Source organism: Pistacia vera, unplaced genomic scaffold (genome assembly GCF_008641045.1).
Source record: "Pistacia vera cultivar Batoury unplaced genomic scaffold, PisVer_v2 Contig180, whole genome shotgun sequence".
Lineage (NCBI taxonomy): Eukaryota > Viridiplantae > Streptophyta > Magnoliopsida > Sapindales > Anacardiaceae > Pistacia > Pistacia vera.
Window position 1 is genome coordinate 2,686 of NW_022195899.1, and position 22,338 is coordinate 25,023.

Consider the following 22,338-nt stretch of genomic DNA (forward strand, 5'->3'; position numbering starts at 1 on the left):
TTTTTCGATTATATATTTGCTTGATACACATGTTATATGAATTGCATTTAAATGATTAAAGGAACACAATACTCTTTTCAACAACTCAATCTATTTCCATTTAATTTTAATAAATCGGGTCTACATACCCGGGACCCGGAATATAAAAACACTGGGTATACGCCCAGGTCCGGGTCCAGTCTTCACACATACGGAGCGGGTCTGGACCCGGACAACACCCGGCTTGGCCAGGGATTTTGACATCCCTAAACATTACAGCTCAAGAGGTTGGGGGCAAGGGAGGAGGGGAACATTGCAGCTTAAGATGAGTTTTCTCGAACAACATATTCAAGTTTCAACAGCATTAAAGAATGAAATACTACCAGAAAAAGATCTTATACCAAAGTAATTCATACTAATAAAAATCCTAAAAAGTGACACTATCATGAAAAATTAATTGAAATTTCTATAAGAAAGTAAAACGACAAAAATATTTACATGAATAAATTACAATGATTCAATAAATCGTTTATGAAAGCATTTAACTTATTATTCTGGGAGTAAACATATGTTATGAACTTATTACCAGAACACTTCTGTACTGTTGTCATCAACTCTATCATGATTTAATGGGCTCTTCATCATCTTCAATATCCCAACTCAAATCCTCATCTTCCTCTGCAGCACTCAACCGCTTCCGTAAAACAGCTCTACTTATACTTCCAACCGCATCCCCTTTGTTCTCATCATTGCTTCCAATATCCTCAATCTCATCCCACCCAAGGTCCTCCTCATCAGGCATTGATGGTTGGGTCGACACCACCGAAAGATCACTATCCTTGCACGATTCACCATTTTCAGCATTCCCCTCCACAAACTCTACTTTCTCATTATCCTTTTCTTCAACCCCAGAATTCTTATTCCTCGGATTCTCAACATCATCCTTCTTTATTACATTTAAATCAGACTCTCTCTTCTCCTCCAAATTACCAATTGATTCACCTTTAACCAAAGACCCACTATTCTCCTCATCCTCATCATCAAAATTCCAACATAAATCCTCATCTTCTACTTCCATCGCCCTTTTCACCAGCCTAGCTCTCGCCTCCTCTGCTTGTTTCAACTTATGCACCCTATAAAAGTACCTACTCCAAAACGTTTCTTCATCAACTTCTTTAGTATTCAACACAGCCTCACTGTAGATCTCACCAATTATCTCATTCTCCTTAACCAAACTATCAATCTCTCTATTCCTCTCATCATCCAACTCAAACCCTGATTTCCAATTCTCAAACTCCTCTATATCCTCCGGTTCCCTACAATAAGTGTCACGATTGCACCCAATTGCAAGCAACTGTCTTTCAAAACGACTATACAATTTAACATCACTCAAACGTCTAATATTACTATTATTATCAGAATCAGAATAAGAATATGAATGATCAGGTGTTTGTGTTGAGAGATTGCGCCTACCCTGAGAAATGATATCAGCCGTCGATTTCCAAACGGTGCTCCCGATATCGTCGATGGCTTGGCCCACAGACTCGAGGGACTCTTGCGCAACGGAGGCACCAATCTCCAACGAAGTGGGGAGGTCCTTAACGGCGCGAGAGGCCACTTCACGGATCACGGCGGTCTCTTTCTTCAATCCGGATCGGAGCTCCTCAAAACCTTTACGATAGTTCTCCATCACCGACTTGAATAAGCCGCCGTCGGAAGTCCATAGAGAGTTGGGATTGGGGTTTTCGGAGGTTGATGCTGAAGATTCGGAATCAAAGGGTTCTGCTTCTGGTTCTGGATCTTTGGAGAAAACGGACTTGAAGAAATCCATGGAAGTTTTGAATCCTTTTGATAATTGTGTGCAAAGGGGTTTGGGAATTTTATTGGGGAAATTTAACTCTCCGGACAACTCAAGTTTGCATTTAACAAAATTATCCAGAAAATCTTTTTGATTTTTTTAATTTAGAAAAGTTGACGTGACATATTTAGGGTTTATTAAACATGTAAAATAGGTTAAACTGAAAAAATTTAAACATATGTGGATAAAATCTAATTAACGAAAGTTGTTTAAATTTTGAAATTTAAAAATTAGCCCCACCCATTCAAAATCGCTTAATCGAAGGTGTTAACCAATGAAGACTATTCATTTCTCTATGATTTTCGGCGACTACAGTGCCCAAATTCTGGCAAATTTTCAATCCATTTTCAATCCTAAAGCTTCCTTACACAAAATCATGGCTAACATTCACAAAGAAGAGGAAAACCAACCCCGCTTCAAATCCTAGACTACGGCGGCGCCAACAATTCAAAGGCTGTCGAAGACGATGCTCCGGTGGATCATCCGATGAGTGAAGGTGGTCCACAGGTAGAGGAGATGACGGCGGCACAAGAACAAAGAGAAGAATCGGAAAATGGTTCTGAAGAAGAGGACGTCGGTGAGAATTCAGGCAAGGAGGAGGACGTCGGTGAAGAAATGGTACGTATTTTTACTTGTTTTTTTGAATTGGATGAGAAAATTGATTGATTTGTGCGAATTTGTGGGAGATGTGGTCTTGGTGTTTTGTCGAGCAGTTGGCAAGCATTGTTGGAGTGGCTTTTTTTGGGTTCCAAAGGATGTGGGAAGGCAAGGGAGGCCGTAGGGAGGTTGTTTTAGGGAGTTTGGTGGGCTGGGGGTGGCTGGAGGTAGCCGAATTTGGCGGGCTGGAGGGCTGCCCTGCATATTGGCAAGGATGGCCACGCACAGCGCATGCTGTGCTGTGCGAAGGGTTGCATGATTGTTTGCATAGATTTTAGAATTTAGTGTGAGATTCAGACCAAGTAAGCTGGGAAACATATTCATATGGAAGTTGAAAACAAAATTAAATGTGTATAATTTGGAGATAGATTACATAAATATAGAATAGAAAACTAACAGTCGAAAGATTCATTAGTTCTAAAAAGCAGGATATACCTTGGACAAAGCATTCATAGCACCTTCCATATGATTGATGTCATTACTGTCCAAGCAATTTACTAGAGCTTGCAACAGTTCAGGCCATACCGAAATCCCACCTAGTTGAACAAAAACACTAATAACAGTCCCAACAGTGGACTTGATGTGCCTATCAATAGCTCCTAAACAAGGACAACTCTGATTTTATATACTGTTGGTTTGTAGGAGCCATAGATTTGTATGTTGTTCTAAGGTTATTTTTCAACAGCAAACCAGCAGCTTGTCGAACCTCCACCAATTTACCCTGTTTAAAGTTCCCACAAACATAATGGCAATTGTTAACCCGAAGCTTTAAGCTACATCACCACCTAGAAGTTACCAAAAGTATAACTAGAATTCAAAAATATTTCAAGTCAAAACCTCGATTCATTCGCACTTCAAGATTCAATATGTTATTAGTTTGACAAAGAGATCAATAAGGTTGTAGTTCAGAGTTGTTATTTCAAAAAGGTATTAATCAAAATGCCATCAGTTTGAGCAAATGAACTTTAAAATAGAATAATGACAGCATTATTACCCATAATTGATTACTATAGGGTTTTAGGGGTTGCATGATTGTTTGCAGGGCTAGCTATGATTGTTGTGTTAGAAGTGTTAAATTGCAGGACTGGTTATGATGCATTAGATTTTTCGTTGCTTTATTATATAATGGGCAAATTACTTTCTTTGTTATATTTTGATTGAATATCAAAACATTAGATGATTGAAGGACAAATATTAAATCTCATTATACGGTTAGACAGCTTATTATTAGAAGAAGGTCACTACTTTTAGGTTGGCTCACCATCACCACTCAACTTTATACCATAATTTCTAAATCAAACAGAACCAATGAAACCACAAAAAGCCTTTTTTTTATTTTTTATCATACACGTGAAAAGATTAGTTGAAAAGTTGATTGTATGATACTTTTTCTTTGTTTACAAAGTATGTTGGTAGCCTATTAGTTGTTTTGGTTTTTTTTTTTTNCAAATAGAACCAATGAAACCACAGAAAACCTTTTTTTTTTCTTTTTTTTTTCTCATACACATGAAAAGATTAGTTGAAAAGTTGATTGTATGATACTTTTTCTTTGTTACAAAGTATGTTGGTAGCCTATTAGTTGTATGGGTTTCTTTTTTTTTTTTGCTAATATTTAGTTTATATCGATTGTGCAGATTTTCCAGAGCGTAAACTATAAAGACTATGGGTTGGAGGTTGTAAGCGATAAGGTATCGTACTTCCCTGTAAAGGTGACAGTTAGGTCGAGTTGGCAAGTTTTTACGAGAATAATGGAGATTTTACGGGAACTGAGGAATGGTTTAGACCGATTCAAAGAGAGTTAATTCGGTCATTTTATGAAGATTGGAGAAAATTGGAAAAAGGCATTTTGGGGGCAAGGAGTGCATTATATGTTGCTGCACTCAGTTAAAAGCAAAAAAAAAAGAAAGAAATGTGGTTCGTGGTGGATGGAAAGCCACTACGTTTTGGGATGATGGAATATGCCTTGGTGACAGGCTTAAGATGTGGGAAATTTCCAAAAGCGGCAGAGCAACAGAGAATAAAGAACAGTAGGGCAGCCGTAAACTTGGCTAAAAAGGTTTTGGGGGAGAAAGCGTCTATTACAGGACGCGATTTAGAGGAGAGGTTAGAAGAAGATGGGTATAGCTCTTCAGAGAGGTTCAAAATGTGTCTAGTATGGTTCGTACATTCGATCCTAATGGCTTCTGACTCAACAAAAGTCGTTAATATGGATTGGGTGAAGTTTGCAAGCAACTTGGACTTCTTTAATGCTTATTCGTGGGGACAGGCATCATTTACGCTAACCATGGTCTCCCTGCAAGGAAAATACGTGGAGTTAAAGCAGTCCCAATCTGTCAATAAGAATAGAGCGAGCACGTACAATTTGTTTGACTTCCCATGTGCAATGCAGGTAAATATTAGGGGCTTTTTGTTATATTTTTTGTATTATATGTGTTTTAATTATGATATGGACTATTTTTTTGCTTGGATGTATGAGGTCATCCCTATCCTGGCTAAGCCAGGGGGGAGGGGGGGATGAAGACTTCGGATGAGTGACCACAATTTCCTAGGATGTTGCGGTGGCACATCGACAAGTGTACCCATTGGGATTATGACAAATAGACATCGAAATTCAAGCGGCTGGGGTAAGATTAAAGGATTAAGCTTTTGAATATGCACTTGTTTTTAAATGTGGCTTAGATCTGATTGATTTTGTTTCTTATTGCAGGGAGTGGTCCGTCCCTTCCTCAGCGCTACTATGGGTGAAGCGGGAGAGGAGTATGTTACATCCTTCGAAGCATTGGAGGATGAAGTAGATGAAGGGATAGACTGCCTAATGCGGGACCTGAAAAGGGTCACACATATGAGTGTAGTTGCAAGGCCACTGCTTGAGAATGTTAGTGACGCCGAGGATGATGAAGCTCCAATCAGCAGGAGGGAGGAGGGGGAGGAGGAGGAATGGGTTCTTACGCCTCCACCCAATTGGGAAACCAGTACAACAAGTACTGCTTTGTCAAGGTGTTGGGGTCGGGAGAATGAGGTGGTTGACCTCATAAACGGTCTGTTTGAGAGTTTTACAACAGCTGTTTATGAGAGGTTTGAGAAGATGGAAGAGCGGATGAAAAGGGTGCAGGAGAAAGTTGATAAGGTGGTAGAGAAAGTTGGTAGGGTGGAGGAGGAAGTTGGTGGAGTATTGAAAGCGGTTGAAGTACAACTTGAGCTGAAAGGAGAAAGGCGAAAGAGTAAGTTTGTCAAATCTCCTTACACCATAGCAACGTATGGAAAGAAGAGGAAAATGCAGAAAAAAATTGAGGAAGTCCACAAAAGTGGAGGACCAAAAATGGAGGAGGTTAAGGAGGTTGTTGGAGGAAGTGGGGAAGTGATAATGGAGGAGGGTGAGGCGGGACGCAAAGGAAGTGTGGATGTGCAAATGGAGGAAGGGGGAGGAAGTGGGCAATCGAAAACGGAGGAGTTAAAGGTTGATTTGTAGAGGCCAATAGAGGAGGAAAAGAAAAAACTCTTTTATGCCTATTACAACGAATCTGGAAGTGATGCCCATGTAAAGTGCAAGACCGGGGATTATCCCCGAGACTGGTTTGAAAGATGTTGACGATGGGCAGGTGGCTTGACGACTTAGTTCCATGAGGTACTGTATACTTATCATGTTGTTTTTATTTGATGCAACACATCAATAAGGTATTGGCACTCATAAGGCTACGTCAAAGCAGTACTGGTGATATATTGTATCCTAATTGTGGCATCATCGATGTGGCCTTTGGCCAAACGCTAGTAACGACGTATGATATTTTAATGAAAAAAGCCACTGGTAGAGGTGCAGCAAGAGGAGCCAAGTGAAAAAGATTGAGCACAGATGACTTCAATAGCGTCCCTGATGATTTTTAGTTTGATGACAGGATCATGCAGTATGTACGGGGGGAAAGGCCCAAACATGGCCATAGTTGGGCAAAGATTAAAAGAGTATACTAAATCTTCAACATCAAGGATATACACTGGATAACTGTCGTCGCGCTTCTAGAGGAAGGCTTGCTAAATATCCTTGACTGCAACCTAAGTATTTGTCGAGAGAGGCAGTTGGAGATGGAGTTGGAGCCACTATGCGTATTGTTCCCGCGACTGTTGCATGACAGCAGGATGTTTCAGCACTTCGGTGATGAAGTACTAACGGGAAAGTGGCCACTCAAGCGCCTTCCCGTCCCGACAAATGACTCAAGGTAAAATTTGTATAAAACTTACATAATACAATTGTTATATAAGCTAATTCTAATGCTAATGTCTTCCTCTTATTGTAATGCTGATTGTGGGGCATATGCACTGAAATTTATTGAGTTTGACATGACCAACACCCCGGTGGACGGCTTGAATGACAAAACAATGAACAATTGTTGGGAGCGCTGGGCTGTTGAGTGCTTCCATGGGCATATGGATCCCTTTTGACTGACCAAAACCCAATCTAAGTCATTGTTGGTGTTGTCATCAAAAGGTATGAAGTTGGACTTAGAATTTTGTAGTTTTTGTGGTGTTGTCTTATTGGGTTGTCTTGAATAATTGGATTGTGTTGAATTGGATCAGCTGGTGTTGTTAGGCGTCAGGCTGTTGATACCTGGGTTGTGGTGCTAATCCTGAAGGTGTGCCAAATAATTTTGGAGGATGGAGAAGTGGCTGAAGAGAATGATGAAGATTTATTTGTTAATACTTTGGTTGTGTTGTTGTTGATACTTGGGTTATGCTACTGATGCTGATGCCGTGCCCTACTTTTTTCTAGTGTATATAGGAAATTTATTTATTTGTTGTACATAATGTTGTCATTGAATGTAATTGACACATTTCAGATTAATACAAAAGCAATTCAGTATTTCTCTCCCTCTTTTGAGTTTGAATTTATTTAGTATTTTTATTTCATGGCCTTGATGTGTTGATGATATTAGGTTGTCAAAATTCAGGAGAACAAGTGGAAAAAATAGATATTGCCCATGATAGCTTAAGTGATATATAAGCGACTAAATATATCGCTTCAACGATAAAGGGTTTTCAACAGAGAATCGCTTAAACGATTACATAAATCACGGACATTGATTTTGTCTCGGACTTAATCACTTAAGCGATTATGTATTGCTTAAGCGACCAAGGGTAAAACTGAAGAATCGCTTAAGCGAGACATTAAATCGCTTAAGCGATCATGCACCTGGGCAGATTTTGATTTTGCCTCGGACATGATCGCTTAAGCGACCAATGGTAAAAGCGAATAATCGCTAAAGCGAATAATTGCTTAAGCGATCGTGCACCTGGGCAGATCTTGATTCTGCCTCAGAATGATCGCTTAAGCGATCGTACGACCAACGTTAAAATAGAAGAATCGCTTAAGCGATACCATGAATCGCTAAAGCAATCGTGCATCTAGGCAGATCTTGATTCTGCCTCAGACTTGATCTCTTAAGCGGTTTAGGATCACCTAAGCGACCAAGGGTAAAACCGACGAATCTCTTAAGCGTTACCATAAATTGCTTAAGCGATCATGCAACTGGGCAGATATTGATTATGCCTCGGACTTAATCGTTTAAGCGATCTATAATTGCATAAACGACCAAGGGCAAAAGCGATGAATCGCTTAAGCAATATTTATCACTTAAGCGATCATGCATCTGGGCAGATCTTCATTCTGCCTTAGACTAAACCGCTTAAGTGATTCGTAATCGCTTAAGCGACCAAGGGTAAAAGTGAAGCATCGCTTAAGTGATTAAGATTTGCTTGTACGTGATCGCTTAAGCGATGATACCAGATCACTTAAGTGACTAAGGCTAAATACAGAGGATCGCTTAAGCGAGAAATAAGATCTCTTAAACGATCCAGTGTATTCGGATTATTTTTATTGCCTTTCACAAGATCGCTTAAGCGATTAACTCTATCGCTTAAGCGATGAAAGCTTGTCAACACAAGATCGCTTAAGCGATGACAGGATCGCTTAAGCAATGACAGGATATCTTAAGCGATTCCTTTTATGTTTTTTTTGTAATAGGCTGTCCCATATTGATTTGATTATTTATATCACTCGATCGATTTTTTTTTTTCAATTAAATTAGTTCTTTTACGTCTATATTAAACATATATGGTGTAGAATATTTATGTCTATATTAAACATATATGGTGCATGATTAGTTCAGTGGACCAGGATCTGTCTTGTGTCAATTGATTTGATTATTTATAACACTTAATTTATTTTTTTTATAAATCAAATTAAATTAGTTCTTTTACGTCTATATTAAACATACATGATGTAGAATGTTTACGTCTATTAAACATATATGGTGCAAGATTAGTTCAGTGGACCAGGATCTGTCTTATGTCAATTGATTTTATTATTTATATCACTTAATCGATTCTCTTTAAATTATATTATATTAAATTAAATTAGTTCTTTTACGTCTATATTAAACATATATGGTATATAATGTTTACGTCTATATTAAACATATATGGTGTACGATTTCTTCAGTGGACCATGAGCATATTTATATTTTAATTAAATTAGATCTTTTACGTCTATATTAAACTTGGTCCACAAACTTGGAAAATAAATATTGAAGTAAATTACCTTTATTTAGTCTTGGTCGCTTAAGCGATATATTATTTCGCTTAAGAGATTCTGTGTATTTAGCCTTAGTTGCTTAATCGATTTATTCTCGCTTAAGCGATCTTGTCAAAGGCAAAATAAAGTTCATCCGAGTACAGTAGATCGCTTAAGCAATCCCAGGTCTCTCTTAAGCGATCCAGAATGTTCAGAGTTAGTCGCTTAAGTGATCACGTAAAGTCGCTTAAGCGATCACATACAAGCGAGGATCAGGATCACTTAAGCGAGGCTTCACTTTTACCCGTGGTCGCTTAAGTGATCTTGTGCAAGTCAGAAACCAGTTCTCTTAAGTGATCAAGTATGTTCACTTAAGCGATCACATAAAGTCACTTAAGCGATCACTTACAAGCGAGGATCGGGATCACTTAAGCGATGCTTCACTTTTACCCTTGGTCGCTTAAGCGATCTTGTACAATGCAGAATCTATACGAGCCCAAACGCACGATCGCTTAAGCGATTCACATTCTCGCTTAAGTAATTTACGCTTTTATCCTTGATCACTTAAGCGATTATATATCGCTTAAGCGATCAAGTCAGACGCAGAATTAAGACCTGCCAAATGCACGATCGCTTAATCGATTCTTCGTTTTTACCCTTGGTCGCCTACGCAATTATGGATCACTTAAGCAATCAAGTCTGAGGCAAAATGAATATCTACCAGTTGTACAATCGCTTAAGTGATTCGTCAGTTTTCCCCTTGGTCGCTTAAGCGATATATAATCGCTTAAGCGATTAAGTCTGAAACAGAATTAGTACCTGCCCAGATGCACGATCGCTTAAGCGATTTATGTAATCGCTTAAGCGATTCTTCGCTTTTACCCTTGGTTGCTTAAGAGATAAGAAATCGATTAGGCGATCAAGTCCATGACAACATAAGCTTCTGTCCAGATGCACATATTAATTCCATACTTTCTCCTGAATTTGACAACCTAATTGCATCAACACATCAAGGCCATGTAACAAGAATACTAAATATAAAGGATGATTTATTCAAGGTAAAATTTAAAAATAAAAATTTGAAAACGACAACTCCTCAACAGTTGGCCTTGGCAACTCTCTCGATTTCATCCTTCATCGAACCTAATTTTCTGGATCTGCATGTGATTGATTCTAGCAACTGCTTCTCTTGTGGCCAAGTTGTTTATAAATTGAGCACTTATTCATCCTTCAAGGAACCTCAGAGGCTGATGGAATACGCTTAACTCTTTTTCTCCCCTTTTTAGTCTTCTTAAATTGCGGATGGATGATAATTTCAGCCAACTCTGGTGGCACTACCCACTGTTCTTTTGGAGGAACTCGATATATCGTTTCTAACTAAGCTAGCATGTAGTGATTTGCCATATAAAGAGGGCAGCAAAGTTCAATGTAAATTCTTAAACCAAAATCCGGCTTCCGTTGGTGTTTTAGTGCTGCTAGTGCATGAGGATAAGGTAAATGTCGAATGTCAAGCACTTTACAGCTACAAGTTTTACTAACAAGGTTAACTAGGGCATCCGAAGCATTAAGAGGATAGGTAAACAATGCATTTGATAGTTTCATACGTTCTCGCAATAATTTTTCAGCTAACGAAACAAGGGTTGTAGTAAAATTATCTGACTCCGTACGATGCTCATGGAACTACCGTGACAATGTCCTCTGGATTGCATCAAAAAGGGAAACTATTGGAAACTCTCTTTCTATTAATAACTTCGAATTCATGGACTCGGCTATGTTCGTGGTCATGACATCAAACTTTCTTCCAGGAAAGTAAGCTCTACTCCATCACTCGAAACCAACATCATGCTTAAGATACCTAACAATTCTATCATCCTTGATTCGGATTTGCCGGAAGTGCTCCTCGAACTCATCAACTCAATAAGCTTTTGCTGCCATGTAGTATGCTAAAGGAGGCCAACACACTTAAACTTTTGCTTTATGTTCTCACCAAGGTGCCTTATACAGAATTCGTGATGTGCTTGAGGGTAAATAGTGGCAATCCCCTTCTATATAGAGTTGTGCCTATCGGATATTATGCACATGTCATCACTGTCAGGCATTATCGCACGTAATTGCTCAAAAAACCAAGTCCACGACTTGTCATTCTTAGAGTCAACCACACACCATGCAACAAGATATGTGTGATTTTCGTTGTCCTGTGCAGTGGCCACCAACAATGTACCTCCATACTTTCCAGTCAAAAAGCAACCATTAATAGCCAACACCTTTCTCATGTTTACAAAACCCCTTATAGCAGAACCTTAAGTAACAAAAAAATATTTAAACATCATATTCTTGTCCCACTTCAAAGCTGTCTTGCTACCTTGGTTTGTCAACTCAAGCATATAACGGTATGCTTCTAATACTGCGTACCCGTGCTCCGGCTTGCCCTCACAAAATCTTGTGCATGTTGTCTCCCTTTCCAGCATTTCTAATAACTAACAGCATATCCCAACTCTGTGCGCACAAGTCTCTGAATGTCTTTAGGAGATGGACCTTTCTTTTCAACGAATTGCCTTTTGACAAATTATCTAATAACATCAGCGGAGGTTTGTCGATGCTCACCTGAAATATGTCCCAAACCACATGTGTGCTCACGGGTCTGTGTGCTAAAAATAAATTTTTCAGACTCCGCCAACCTTCTACAATAAACCCACCACTTGCACTTTCTGTCACGACATGCAACTGTCCCAACCGTTGAATTAGACTTTTTTGTAATGAACTCAAAATTACCTCTTACGGCAATAAGTTTTAGCTTCCTCACCACTTCCTCTTTGTTGTCAAATAAATACCCTATGCACAACTTTGATCCATCCGTAAAAACATGAGCTGATTCACTGCTACCTGCAATTACCCCCTCTGAACCTGCATAAAGGACCACAGTGTTCTCTTCCTCACAAACTACACCTTCTGCATAATCTGTATTTAAAGGAATGTCTACATCTGTGGGAACATGTACGGGGTCCTTCTCCTCAACATTTTCATTCTTCTGCACATGACTAACCTCTTCTACAGTGTCCTCCTCACCACCCAAATCACCACCTACTCTTGATTTTTCAACTAACAAATCAATGCCCTTGTAGTTCAAATTAAAACCAGCCAAATCTCTTCCAACTTCCTTGTTATCCCTTTCCTTTGAACTAACTTCCAATGGTTTATCTACAAAAGAAACCCTTAAAATCGGCCTTGAACCATTATCGCCCATATCAATCATATATAACTTCACACCTTCATCCGACTTTAATATAGCAGGAGGTACCTTATAATGTTCAAGAACTTTGCTTAAAACTTACTTCACAACTATATCACTACGTGAGTAACTCAAATCACCTCTTCTAATTATTTCATCAATCAACTCATCAAAACTCACCTCTGTGCTCATAACAATTGGTATAACTTCTTTGCTCTTCCCAATCCACTTCCAGCAACTTTCTTTCTCCACCCGCTCACCAAAATATTCAATACCCAACACAACTTGTCTCATGTCTAATAATAGCCAAGTACCTATAATGCAAGAAAAAAAATATTATTAACTGATGTATTAAGGGTTGAAAGATTTTAAAAAGCATTTGTAGAGTTGCTTGAGCGATCTGGTGTATCGTTTAAGCGATCTGGTATATCGTTTACTGGATTGCTTAAGCGATATAATGGATCGCTTAAACGATCCGGTATAAATAAGCTTGATCGCTTAAGCGATCTTATGCCATTTACCTGATCGCTTAAGCGATCTGTTTCTATACACCAGACTTATAACAGATTGCTTAAGCGACCTTCTGCCATATACCTAATCGCTTAAGCGATCTACGAACTGCTGCATTATACTAAATATACCAGATCGCTTAAGCGATCTACGAACTGCTGCATTATACCAGACATACCAGATCGCTTAAGCGATCCATCATATTCAGAACACATTTTCAGTCATCTCCACCTACAATTGGTGCTACCACCCCCAGCTACCCAAAATGCAAGAAAATATTCAACAAATTTCACTCCTTTCAACTTCCATTACATCAAACACAATCCAACAACGTAAACAACTAAATCAAAATCATAATCATAATCCAAACCCAATCCATCATTAAATCTTTGTAAATCGAAATATAAAATGGAAAGGGAGATACACATACCTGGACGAAATGTCAAGAGGAGGAGGATCTGTGGCAGAGAAGATGTTAATGGCGGGAAGATGTATAGGACGGAGGAAGAAGAAGATGTACAAGAAGAAGAAGATGTAGACGAAGAAGAAGATGAAGAAGAAGATGTAGACGAAGCTTACAAGAAACAACAACCAGGGGAGGAATGCGTTAATGTGGCGGGAGGAAGAAGAAGAAGGTGTTTGGTTTTGTTTGCAAGAATTTCGGCTCTTTGGGGACATATTATAATTTTTAAAAGATTACACAATTATTCATTAATCCTAATTAACTCGTAATCATGTTTAATTAAACTTAATAAAAAACAAGGCTATTTAGTTAACACTTACAAACTATATCTTTTAATTAAATTTTAACTTCAAATGGTCTTTTAATAAAATACCCCAATTTTATATAGTGGGGTTTGGCTTTCAGATCAAACCAGTACTGTAACAAACTTATAAATAGAAATGAAACTATTCGTAGAGTGGCGTTTATGTGATAATGTCATGTCGTTGTAAGTTACTTAAAATTTTTGATGGCCTGTTTCCCTTTCAATGCTGAACTAAAACGTGGGTGAAAGGCTATGCTTTTATCTATCTATTATTCTACAAATAATTACCTAATAAAATTCATTAATTAATGTTTAATTAAAAAATACGAGGAAAACTCAAAATTTTATTAAAAAATAGTTTTATAGGTTTAGCAAAATGGCACATTTCCAACCTTGGTTTCATAAATTCTAGATTTACACCCTCAAACCAACACGATTTTTAGATTCTGACACAGGTACAGATGGTGTTATTACCATATAGTCTTTGATAAATAAATTAATAAATTACTTTTAACCCTCAAATTAATAGAATTAGAAAAATAACTTTTTATCCTCCCCCCCCCCCCCCCCCCCCCCAAAAAAAAAAAAAAAAACCCAAATTCAAACACCCGTGAGCGACGGCCGCCTCTTGTCATTTCGACCTGTTGCGGGTTCGTCTAAGCCTCTGAACTCCACCACCTTACTCCTCTCAACCTACACATCAAAACCCTTATCACCCCCACCTCATTAAGCTACCAATTGCCGACCACCGTCCTCTTTTGGTCCACGCACTTCCAAGTCTTTTTTCAATTGATCCTGATGTCAAAAACTGGCCCTGACCCCACTTTTCTCTCCATCGACACCTCCTTTCAAAAACCCCCAACACCTTGAACCTCAATTGCTCACCAATTGTCGGATTCACGCTATTAGGGTTTGCACAATTATCGTAGCTTCCCACCCAAATTTCAACCACTCCGAGCGTTGGAAATCTTTCCCAACACCACCAACTACATCACCAGCTCCCAATCAAAACTCCCATTAGCCTCGACTCTAGTTGCTCACCGTTTGCTGTCCACCACCTCCAATAGGGTTTTGCGAATTTGTTGATTTTTGGGTGCGATTGGAATTTTATTTTGATGATTTGAGTGGAGATTGATGATTGGATTTGTTTTGAAGTGTTTTGTGTTGTTTTTTTTTTTTTTTTCTGGGTTTTGAATCGATTCCAACATTGAAGATCGAAATTCTTGAATTGCCAATACCACTTATTGGACAAAAGGCCTAAGCCAATTCTGCCAACACCTTCCCTCATAGCCCAGCAGCACCAACGACACCAGAATCAAGCTAGATTGGCCTAAGAAGACAGTCACATGCAAGTGGGATTCATTTCGAATTTAATGTAGTGCAAATAATCACTTTACTCTTTCATCATTATATTAAATAATTTTTTATTAATTTAAAAGTGAGAGTCTGAAATTTATAAAACCAAGGGTTGAAAACTTGCCATTTTGCCATACCTTGGGTGGGAACATGTCGTTTGCTCTGATTTTAATAATATATTCGCTTTTATATACATCTTTAGTTCTCTATATTAAAACTCGGACTGGACCGATTCGACCGGAACCCAATAGCTTCTCCAGTCTGGTTCAGGGGGCATTTGTAATATTTCAAATTTATAAGGACTACATTGTTATTTTTTTAGGAGTGTTTTGGAGATATATCAAAAGTTTAAAGATCATTTGATAATTTTTTGGGAGCATTTTTTGAAATTAATAAAAATTTTAGGGATTAATTTGAAATTTTTTAGGGATATTTTTGTAATATACTAAAATTTAAGGGAATAATATAATTTTTAAAAAATTAAATTATTGCTAACGTCACTGATTCAACCGGTTGACCCGTAACTCGGGCAACAAAACGAGTTACCCTCTGATCCGAGTTTTAAAACAATGCTTTAGTTGTGTTTCATGCGATGACCAATCAAATGTTCAAAGCAAAGGGAGAGTTTGATCACTCAAAATCGATCTAGATGTTCATTGGGGGGTCTTATATACCACAATATGTACTTTGAGGAACACACTTTGGTTATAAAAATTAAAAAAGAAAAAAAAAGAGAGAGAGAGAAAAGATTACAAAGCCTCACAGTTATTTATACATCCAACTCCTAGTATTGCTTCCCACACCATACATCAATCTTTCTTCTCTTTTCTGGCCAAACTTGTGAGCAGAAAATCATTACCCATAATCAAGCATTCAGTAGTAAATATACGAGTCTCTTCCCGGAAGGGAAAAAGGAACCTATTGGTCGAGATTTGGTAGACCGGATACTCTTTCGATTTCCTTGATGATCAGTTCCTTTTCCTCTTCGAATTGATCATCATCTGCACCTGTAAACATATTTACATGCTAGGCTATGAGGTGAAAAAATAAAATTTCATTATGCGTGATACATCAAGCATTAATTCAGGGTGCCACAATGCGGCTCACAGCAACAATATAATTACCTTTTCCAGCAGAGAGATTGCGAAGAAGTTCCAGCAATTTTTCATGGTTTTTTGCCAGAATAACTTTTACTTCACGCGGCTTGTTAGGATTAGCTACAAAAACCTACATGGGGAAGGACGAAGCCAGAAAAACAATGAATGAGAACCAGATATAATACAAATTAAAGTCATTTAACTAATACAGTCTTTCTGTAGCACCAGTCCACATGAAATCTGCAACTCGATGAGTCCTGAACCCCATACCAAAAGTAAAACAGTGGCATGGATAGTAGTTGTAGACATTCATCACATTTCAAGGAGGATATGGAATAAATTCACCAAGTCTTTTTCTAACATGCAATTTGATTAAGATAAACTAAAATGGAAAACTAGCTTTTTCTATTACCCTCAACATTAGTCAAGAATACTATTCATTAATTGGCCACAAGCGCACCTACTTAATTGGAAAGCAGGAGGCAAGAGGGGGAGTATAAGTGATACATAGCATGTTGCCCACAAACTTAAGACTCGAGAAATCTCTCAAAATCCACATAAATATGATTCTTTTTCCTTTATTGAATATAATATATATTCATCTCAATGTGTATCAAACCGCAGTATGCAAGTGCAATTGATGACCTGCAATACATATCCCAAAAAAGTGATTCCTCAGTAGTCTTGCAATTAATTTAGGCCTTTAGTTCAATTGGCTACATAAAATCACATGAATATTTTAGGATCAATTCCTAGGATACTGCAAATGAGCCTAGAGTATAATTAGCATAAACACAACCAGGGAGAAAAAAATAAGAAAGCAATAAAGGGAGCTATTATCACCTTGAAAATGTGGAAAGCAGAAATTTGAATGTTTTTGCTTGAATCCTGCACAGATGGACAAAAATTTGCAGAGAAGAAATCGTTAGAAATAAGGTTATAAATGCTACAAATATCTACCAACCATAAGATGCTACAGTATCATAGGTTGGGCAGTCCATTAGTTCATTCAAAGTCGATGATATCATTAGTTTGCAGTTTAAACCTTCCAACTGGCAAACAAGGGACTGATCTTGTCAGATACAGAAGCGAAAGCACAGACCTTTGATGAAACAAGTCAAAAATCAAAAAGAATATTCAATAACCTCCAGCATAGACAAAAACTACTATCTATTTTAGTTGCCTACAACAAAAGTCCCACCAGCAGTCTCCAACCCATCTTATAGCAAGTAGAAAACCCTTCAATTTCGTATCCAAGGATTGTCTAGGACGGCTGTTGTTCATTTATCAGCTCTTAACACTTCCACTAAAAAATAGCCTTGCCATAACCGAGTGAAATTTAGAAGCTATTTTCTGTGTGACATACAATACAAGTGGAGTAATAAAAAGCTTCAAGAAATCAGACCAAAGAAAGCCAACAGTAAAATTCCATCATAGTGTCCATTACTATGAATTAGGAAGCATCTCCACATTGACATGATACCAAATACATAAAATCTATAAAGGCAAGGCAGAACTAAAAGACATACCAAGATGACCAAAAGACCGAAAAAGGAAAACTCTAACATGATGAGAATTTGCAATCTCATGTACGATGGATGCATACTTCTCTATACTATAGAAACTGATAATGAGGAAAAGTATGACTATATGTCATGCAAACAAAACAACACAAAAATAACCATGAGGTACCAAGGAAAAAATAAATACCTTCAGCAATGTCATCATCACTTTCAAATACCGAACTTCTAAAATGTAGCGCTTCATTATATGGGAATTTGGAGGCTCCAAAAGAAATTCCAAGAGAAGCTAAATCCATACATATTGTCAAAATTGAAAAGTCTTCTAGATGAAAACAAATAGAAGAGGAGCAAAACTGGAAGATTATAGCCAGAACTAACCTTCAAAGATTGCCTCCTTGTAACATAATTACAAGATGTCAAAAGTTTTTCATACAGATCAAAGAACTGGAACAACAATATCTTATCAGGGATGTTAAAAAATAGTTTAAATCAAATATAACAATACATTCTTAAATAAAACTATGTTCAGTGCAACCATGCAGATAAATCTAATTGTCTCAGAAACAACAAGATTTCAAATGTTTTAGAACTGTTGTCAAAGAAACTTCATGGAAAATAAGAAAAATATAGCAAAGGGTTCTGAAGAAATAATTGTCATCTTGGACATGTCTAGATCTGTTCAGAATTATAGCATATTGAAAATAAAATAAAGGCATACCTCATCATAATGGGCAGTCAAGTATTCAGAGACCAAAGATCCATGTCTAGTAAGCAGATCCTGTTAATCATTAGCAAACATGGGCTAAAAACTCCAATAGATAAATGTTAAGGAAATATTAAACTTAATAATCGGTCTAACCTTAAAGGTACAAAACGCATCTGAAGAAATATCAAACACAGGTAGCTCCACAAATTTGAAGAATAACTGAAAGCTTGCAGACTCTATAATGTATCTGAAAAATCACTACAAAATTTAACGGCATGTAAAAGATGAAACTCTAGAGCCACACAGAAATTCTGCAAGAAAAGGATCCCAAAGCATCAAATACTGTGATGGCCAATTCTTTACTGGGATAAGGATAAGTTATCAGGAATAACAATTAGATAAGAGACGAATTCTCAAGTTCCTAAACTTCACAACGTCTTTTTGCAAACTCCATGAGAGGTCTTGGCACATAGAGCCATAGCAGGATTGATACACTTTTTTTTTTTTTTTTTTTGGATATATTAAAAAATATATATGAGGTGGGTAAATCAGATATACATATGACATAGTATAAATTTGACTTGACAAATTATTATATAAAAGCAAATAAAATAAAATAATATTTCTAAATGTTTTGAAATATCCATTTCCATTCAATTGCTTTTAAAGTTTTATTAACCTTTAACTTTGGTTTGCTACTATTTAAGGGATTTTAGTTGTACACTCTTTTGAGCCCTAAAAGTAAATGTCTGGTTCTTGCAAGTATATATGGTAAAAGGAAAGGATAGAGTGAAAATGGCAAAACAACTGAAACTTATAAAAGGCAATAGAACACAGAGCTAATCAACAAGTCAACTACAACCAATGGGAAGCATCCCCTCTGCCATTCGCATATAGTGATATTCCTAACATATGCACTTGGGCTTTCTTAGAGATACACTCATCCATTAATCAATACATGCCCAATTATGAGACAAACCTTTTTCAAACTATAAATAAAGGTCCTTTGCTAGACCCTTCATAGTAAACTTTATCTGCATATGCAGTGTAAACCATATCTCTATTAAAAGCACTCCCTCATTCCTGATGAAACATGTTTCTTCTCCTCTAGGAAGAAGTAATTTCCATTAATGGTGCATGTTGTCATGATTGGACCCAAGATGTCAACATGAGGAATCTGGCCTATTTCTCTCGCATTTAGTAACTACTGGTTCCAAGCTTATATATTATAGGAAGCCGTTTTTCTAAGTGAGGACAACCATGTTAATGGTAACAATCATGATTCTGGTTACAATCATGATAATAAAATTGGTATTGCTGGATGGTAATGTTAAAGAAGACATACAAAAACCAAAATATTGGAGAATTAAATAAAATCAAACCATGTATAATGGAAGACTGCAAACTTAGCAACATAATTTAGGAGTTCTTCAACAATTGTGAACAAAACAGACAAGAAGCAAGAATATCTTACTTTGCGAGGCTGGGAAATTTGATGCACTCCCTCAACATAATTCCAGAATTCAGGGCAACTTCCTTGTTGTCATAGCTGCTTGTACAAAAAATTGGATAAAATAATGTGTCACACGCAGTACTACCCTATTAGTTTGAATATCGACTTATACATAAAGATATATACAAGCAAGGTTTGATCAATACAACATATCCAATACAGTAAGTCAATGAACAAATCAACCATTTCTAAAAGAAAACAAAACAACAAACATATGTAAGCAAATGCTAAAATGAAAAACAGTTTAAATATCCTCATTTCCCATAAAAGCTCTAGATTAAACACATCCACAACATATACGGAAGGCCAAAACATGCTGTGGCCAGGTATAGGAGGGCAACCATTCCCTGAAAATATAGAAAAACAGGGGAAAACATTACATAACCTTACCAGACTACAAGAAAGTCCAGTAACTCAAAATGGTTCTCAATGTATTGAACACAGCAATATGTGGAGCCAACCTTTTGCTTCAACAATATGGACCAGCAATGGACTAAGTCCTTTCTTGCCTATATCAAAGATTTTAAACAAAAATGTATGGTCAAATGGATAATGTATATGCAAGGGTAAGTCATAGAAATTATAATAACTTACTTCCCATCCCAGTATTGGCAACTTATGAATCAGAAGGGTGAGAACATCCTCTTTACAAACTTCAGTTGCTAACTGAGAAACTTGATCCATGTTTGGTTCAACCTCCCCATCTCCAGAAAGCATACACCTCATTGTCAGAAAATTCTTCTCAACTTCTTCCAATGCCTATAATAAACCCCAAAAGAAAAAGTAAGAATTATCTCTAACTATAACCTGCACAAATATGATTGGGAAACAATCCCAATGTGTCATTAAATAAATTCTCCTATAGATTGCAAATTTATGTCTATCTAAGAAACAAAAATAAGTAAATTTGATGGTCGAGGCAACTGCCATTCTTATTCAATGCTTCCTTTTCACATGATCAAAGTATTACTTCCTTTAGTTTAGGGTAACAGACTGAAATTATGCAATCATCTCCATTCTTTTCTGGTTAGTTGCGTCATTTTAAGCAATGTGAATAAAGCAACACCAAACGATAAGATATAATCTTCATTTGAAACACATTCCCAGTAATAGCATCACATATAGCCTCAATGAACAAACACATTCAAATTATGCACAGAACGACCCACGTAGAGCTAAAAGCCAATGAAATTGATAGCAAAAACATCATCTAACAAAACAATTCCCAGAACCCATATGATGATTTCTTCATTACCACCAAAATGAGAGTAACCGAGATGAAAATTGAGACAAAAATAGAATGATCAATGTACCTTTTCAAGGGCTTTAACTTCAACAACGGTCTTGGTATCAAGAGCCATGAGGCTGTCCTTGGTTGCCTTCACCACCTCCTGTGGTGTTTTGGGCCTTGACGGCTTGAAGAACGAAAACGACATGATCGATCAGCGTTTTTTATTTTGATTTTGATTTTTGATCAAACGAATCCCTGTATCTTTCGCTTCTTGCTGTTGTGATTGCTTGGGATTCTAGATTTTTGTTTTCTTGTAGATCGCCCGATCATGCAAAGTTTTATGTCACATTTTTTTGCCAAATCTCACAAGATNTGTATTCAAAAATTGCTTTTGTAAACAATTTTACTCGTTTTTATCAATCTCATTTTCATAAGATTTGTTGTATCCCTCGTTTTCAAAAACAAAAATTTGGACTTAAATTCTATATCAAACGGGATTAAACCTTTTTATATTCAAAACAATAAAATTTTATTTTGTAGTTGTATTATTGCCATCTAACGTGAATCCAAATTTTAAGCACATAATTTTATGGATTGTGACCTATTCATCATCTTCTTTAGTCTATAATATAAAAATTAAAAAGAAAGAATCATTCCGTCAACCAAGCCAAGTCCAACAAGTAACTATTTGTAATTCGAGACTTTTATTTTTAATAAAAATTAATTTAGGGTCGATTAATTTCAAGATAACAAAGAGAAAAAAAAATATTAAATTGGATATGCATCACAAAATTTACATTAATAATATTTTGAGTTATTATTATTATTATTATTTTCTTCTAAGTTGGATTAATCATGGTTTTATATTTGATGATTCGGGGTATAGAAATTGTCCATTGTTGGGATTGTGCCTTGAATCCCATATTGCTTGGGAATGAGAGTTGCAAAGGGTCTCTCCCCTTTAAATAGACTAGTAGATTGAACTTTTAAAGTATCTCAAAAAGTATAAAATAGATACTAAAAGAATAGTCATTGTGGGCTGTTATTAAGAGCGTAATTGGGCTTTTTGGGATAGTGTAAGGAGTTTGCAATTTTTCTCTTCTAAAAATTGCATAGTTATAAGCTTTTGTTTAATAGATTGTTTGAATGGATGGTGGACGTAGGCTAAATTGATTGGATCGGACAACTTTAAAATTCATGTGTTTGGTTTGCTTTATTTTTTGTTGCTTGCTTTAATTTTGCGTTTGAGTTGTGGGTATCCTTTTTCAACAAGTGGTATAAGAGCTCATGGTTCGTGATATGGGAGAAGGCAAGCTCTAGAGGAGACTGGATTTAAGAGTAGATTGGCGA

The 22,338-nt window shown here is 36.9% G+C and overlaps 2 protein-coding genes across 2 annotated transcripts; both read right to left on the reverse strand.

Annotated features, from left to right (window-relative positions):
- Positions 1–420: 420 nt before the first annotated feature.
- LOC116126570 (BSD domain-containing protein 1-like) lies at positions 421–1,901 on the reverse strand. Its single transcript, XM_031412244.1, has one exon. It carries the CDS (start codon positions 1,808–1,810, stop codon positions 599–601), a length of 1,212 nt encoding a protein of 403 aa, XP_031268104.1. The 5' UTR covers positions 1,811–1,901; the 3' UTR covers positions 421–598.
- Positions 1,902–15,548: 13,647 nt separating this feature from the next.
- On the reverse strand, positions 15,549–21,352 carry LOC116126603 (calcium-binding protein 39-like). The gene is made up of 11 exons (XM_031412282.1): positions 21,071–21,352; positions 20,352–20,516; positions 20,148–20,266; positions 19,719–19,793; positions 18,398–18,491; positions 18,257–18,316; positions 17,917–17,982; positions 17,726–17,824; positions 16,859–16,903; positions 16,043–16,145; positions 15,549–15,925 (listed from the first exon to the last, which is right to left on the reverse strand). Exons 1-11 carry the CDS (start codon positions 21,191–21,193, stop codon positions 15,837–15,839), a joined length of 1,038 nt encoding a protein of 345 aa, XP_031268142.1. The 5' UTR covers positions 21,194–21,352; the 3' UTR covers positions 15,549–15,836.
- Positions 21,353–22,338: the final 986 nt, after the last annotated feature.

Coding starts and splice junctions, on each gene's coding strand:
- LOC116126570 (XM_031412244.1), bottom strand. CDS start 1,810: ATGGATTTCTTCAAGTCCGTTTTCTCCAAAGATCCAGAACCAGAAGCA.
- LOC116126603 (XM_031412282.1), bottom strand. CDS start 21,193: ATGTCGTTTTCGTTCTTCAAGCCGTCAAGGCCCAAAACACCACAGGAG. Junction 20,517..21,070: donor AAGTTAAAGCCCTTGAAAAG/GTACATTGATCA, acceptor GGTTTATTATAG/GCATTGGAAGAAGTTGAGAA. Junction 20,267..20,351: donor TGCCAATACTGGGATGGGAA/GTAAGTTATTAT, acceptor TCTTTGATATAG/GCAAGAAAGGACTTAGTCCA.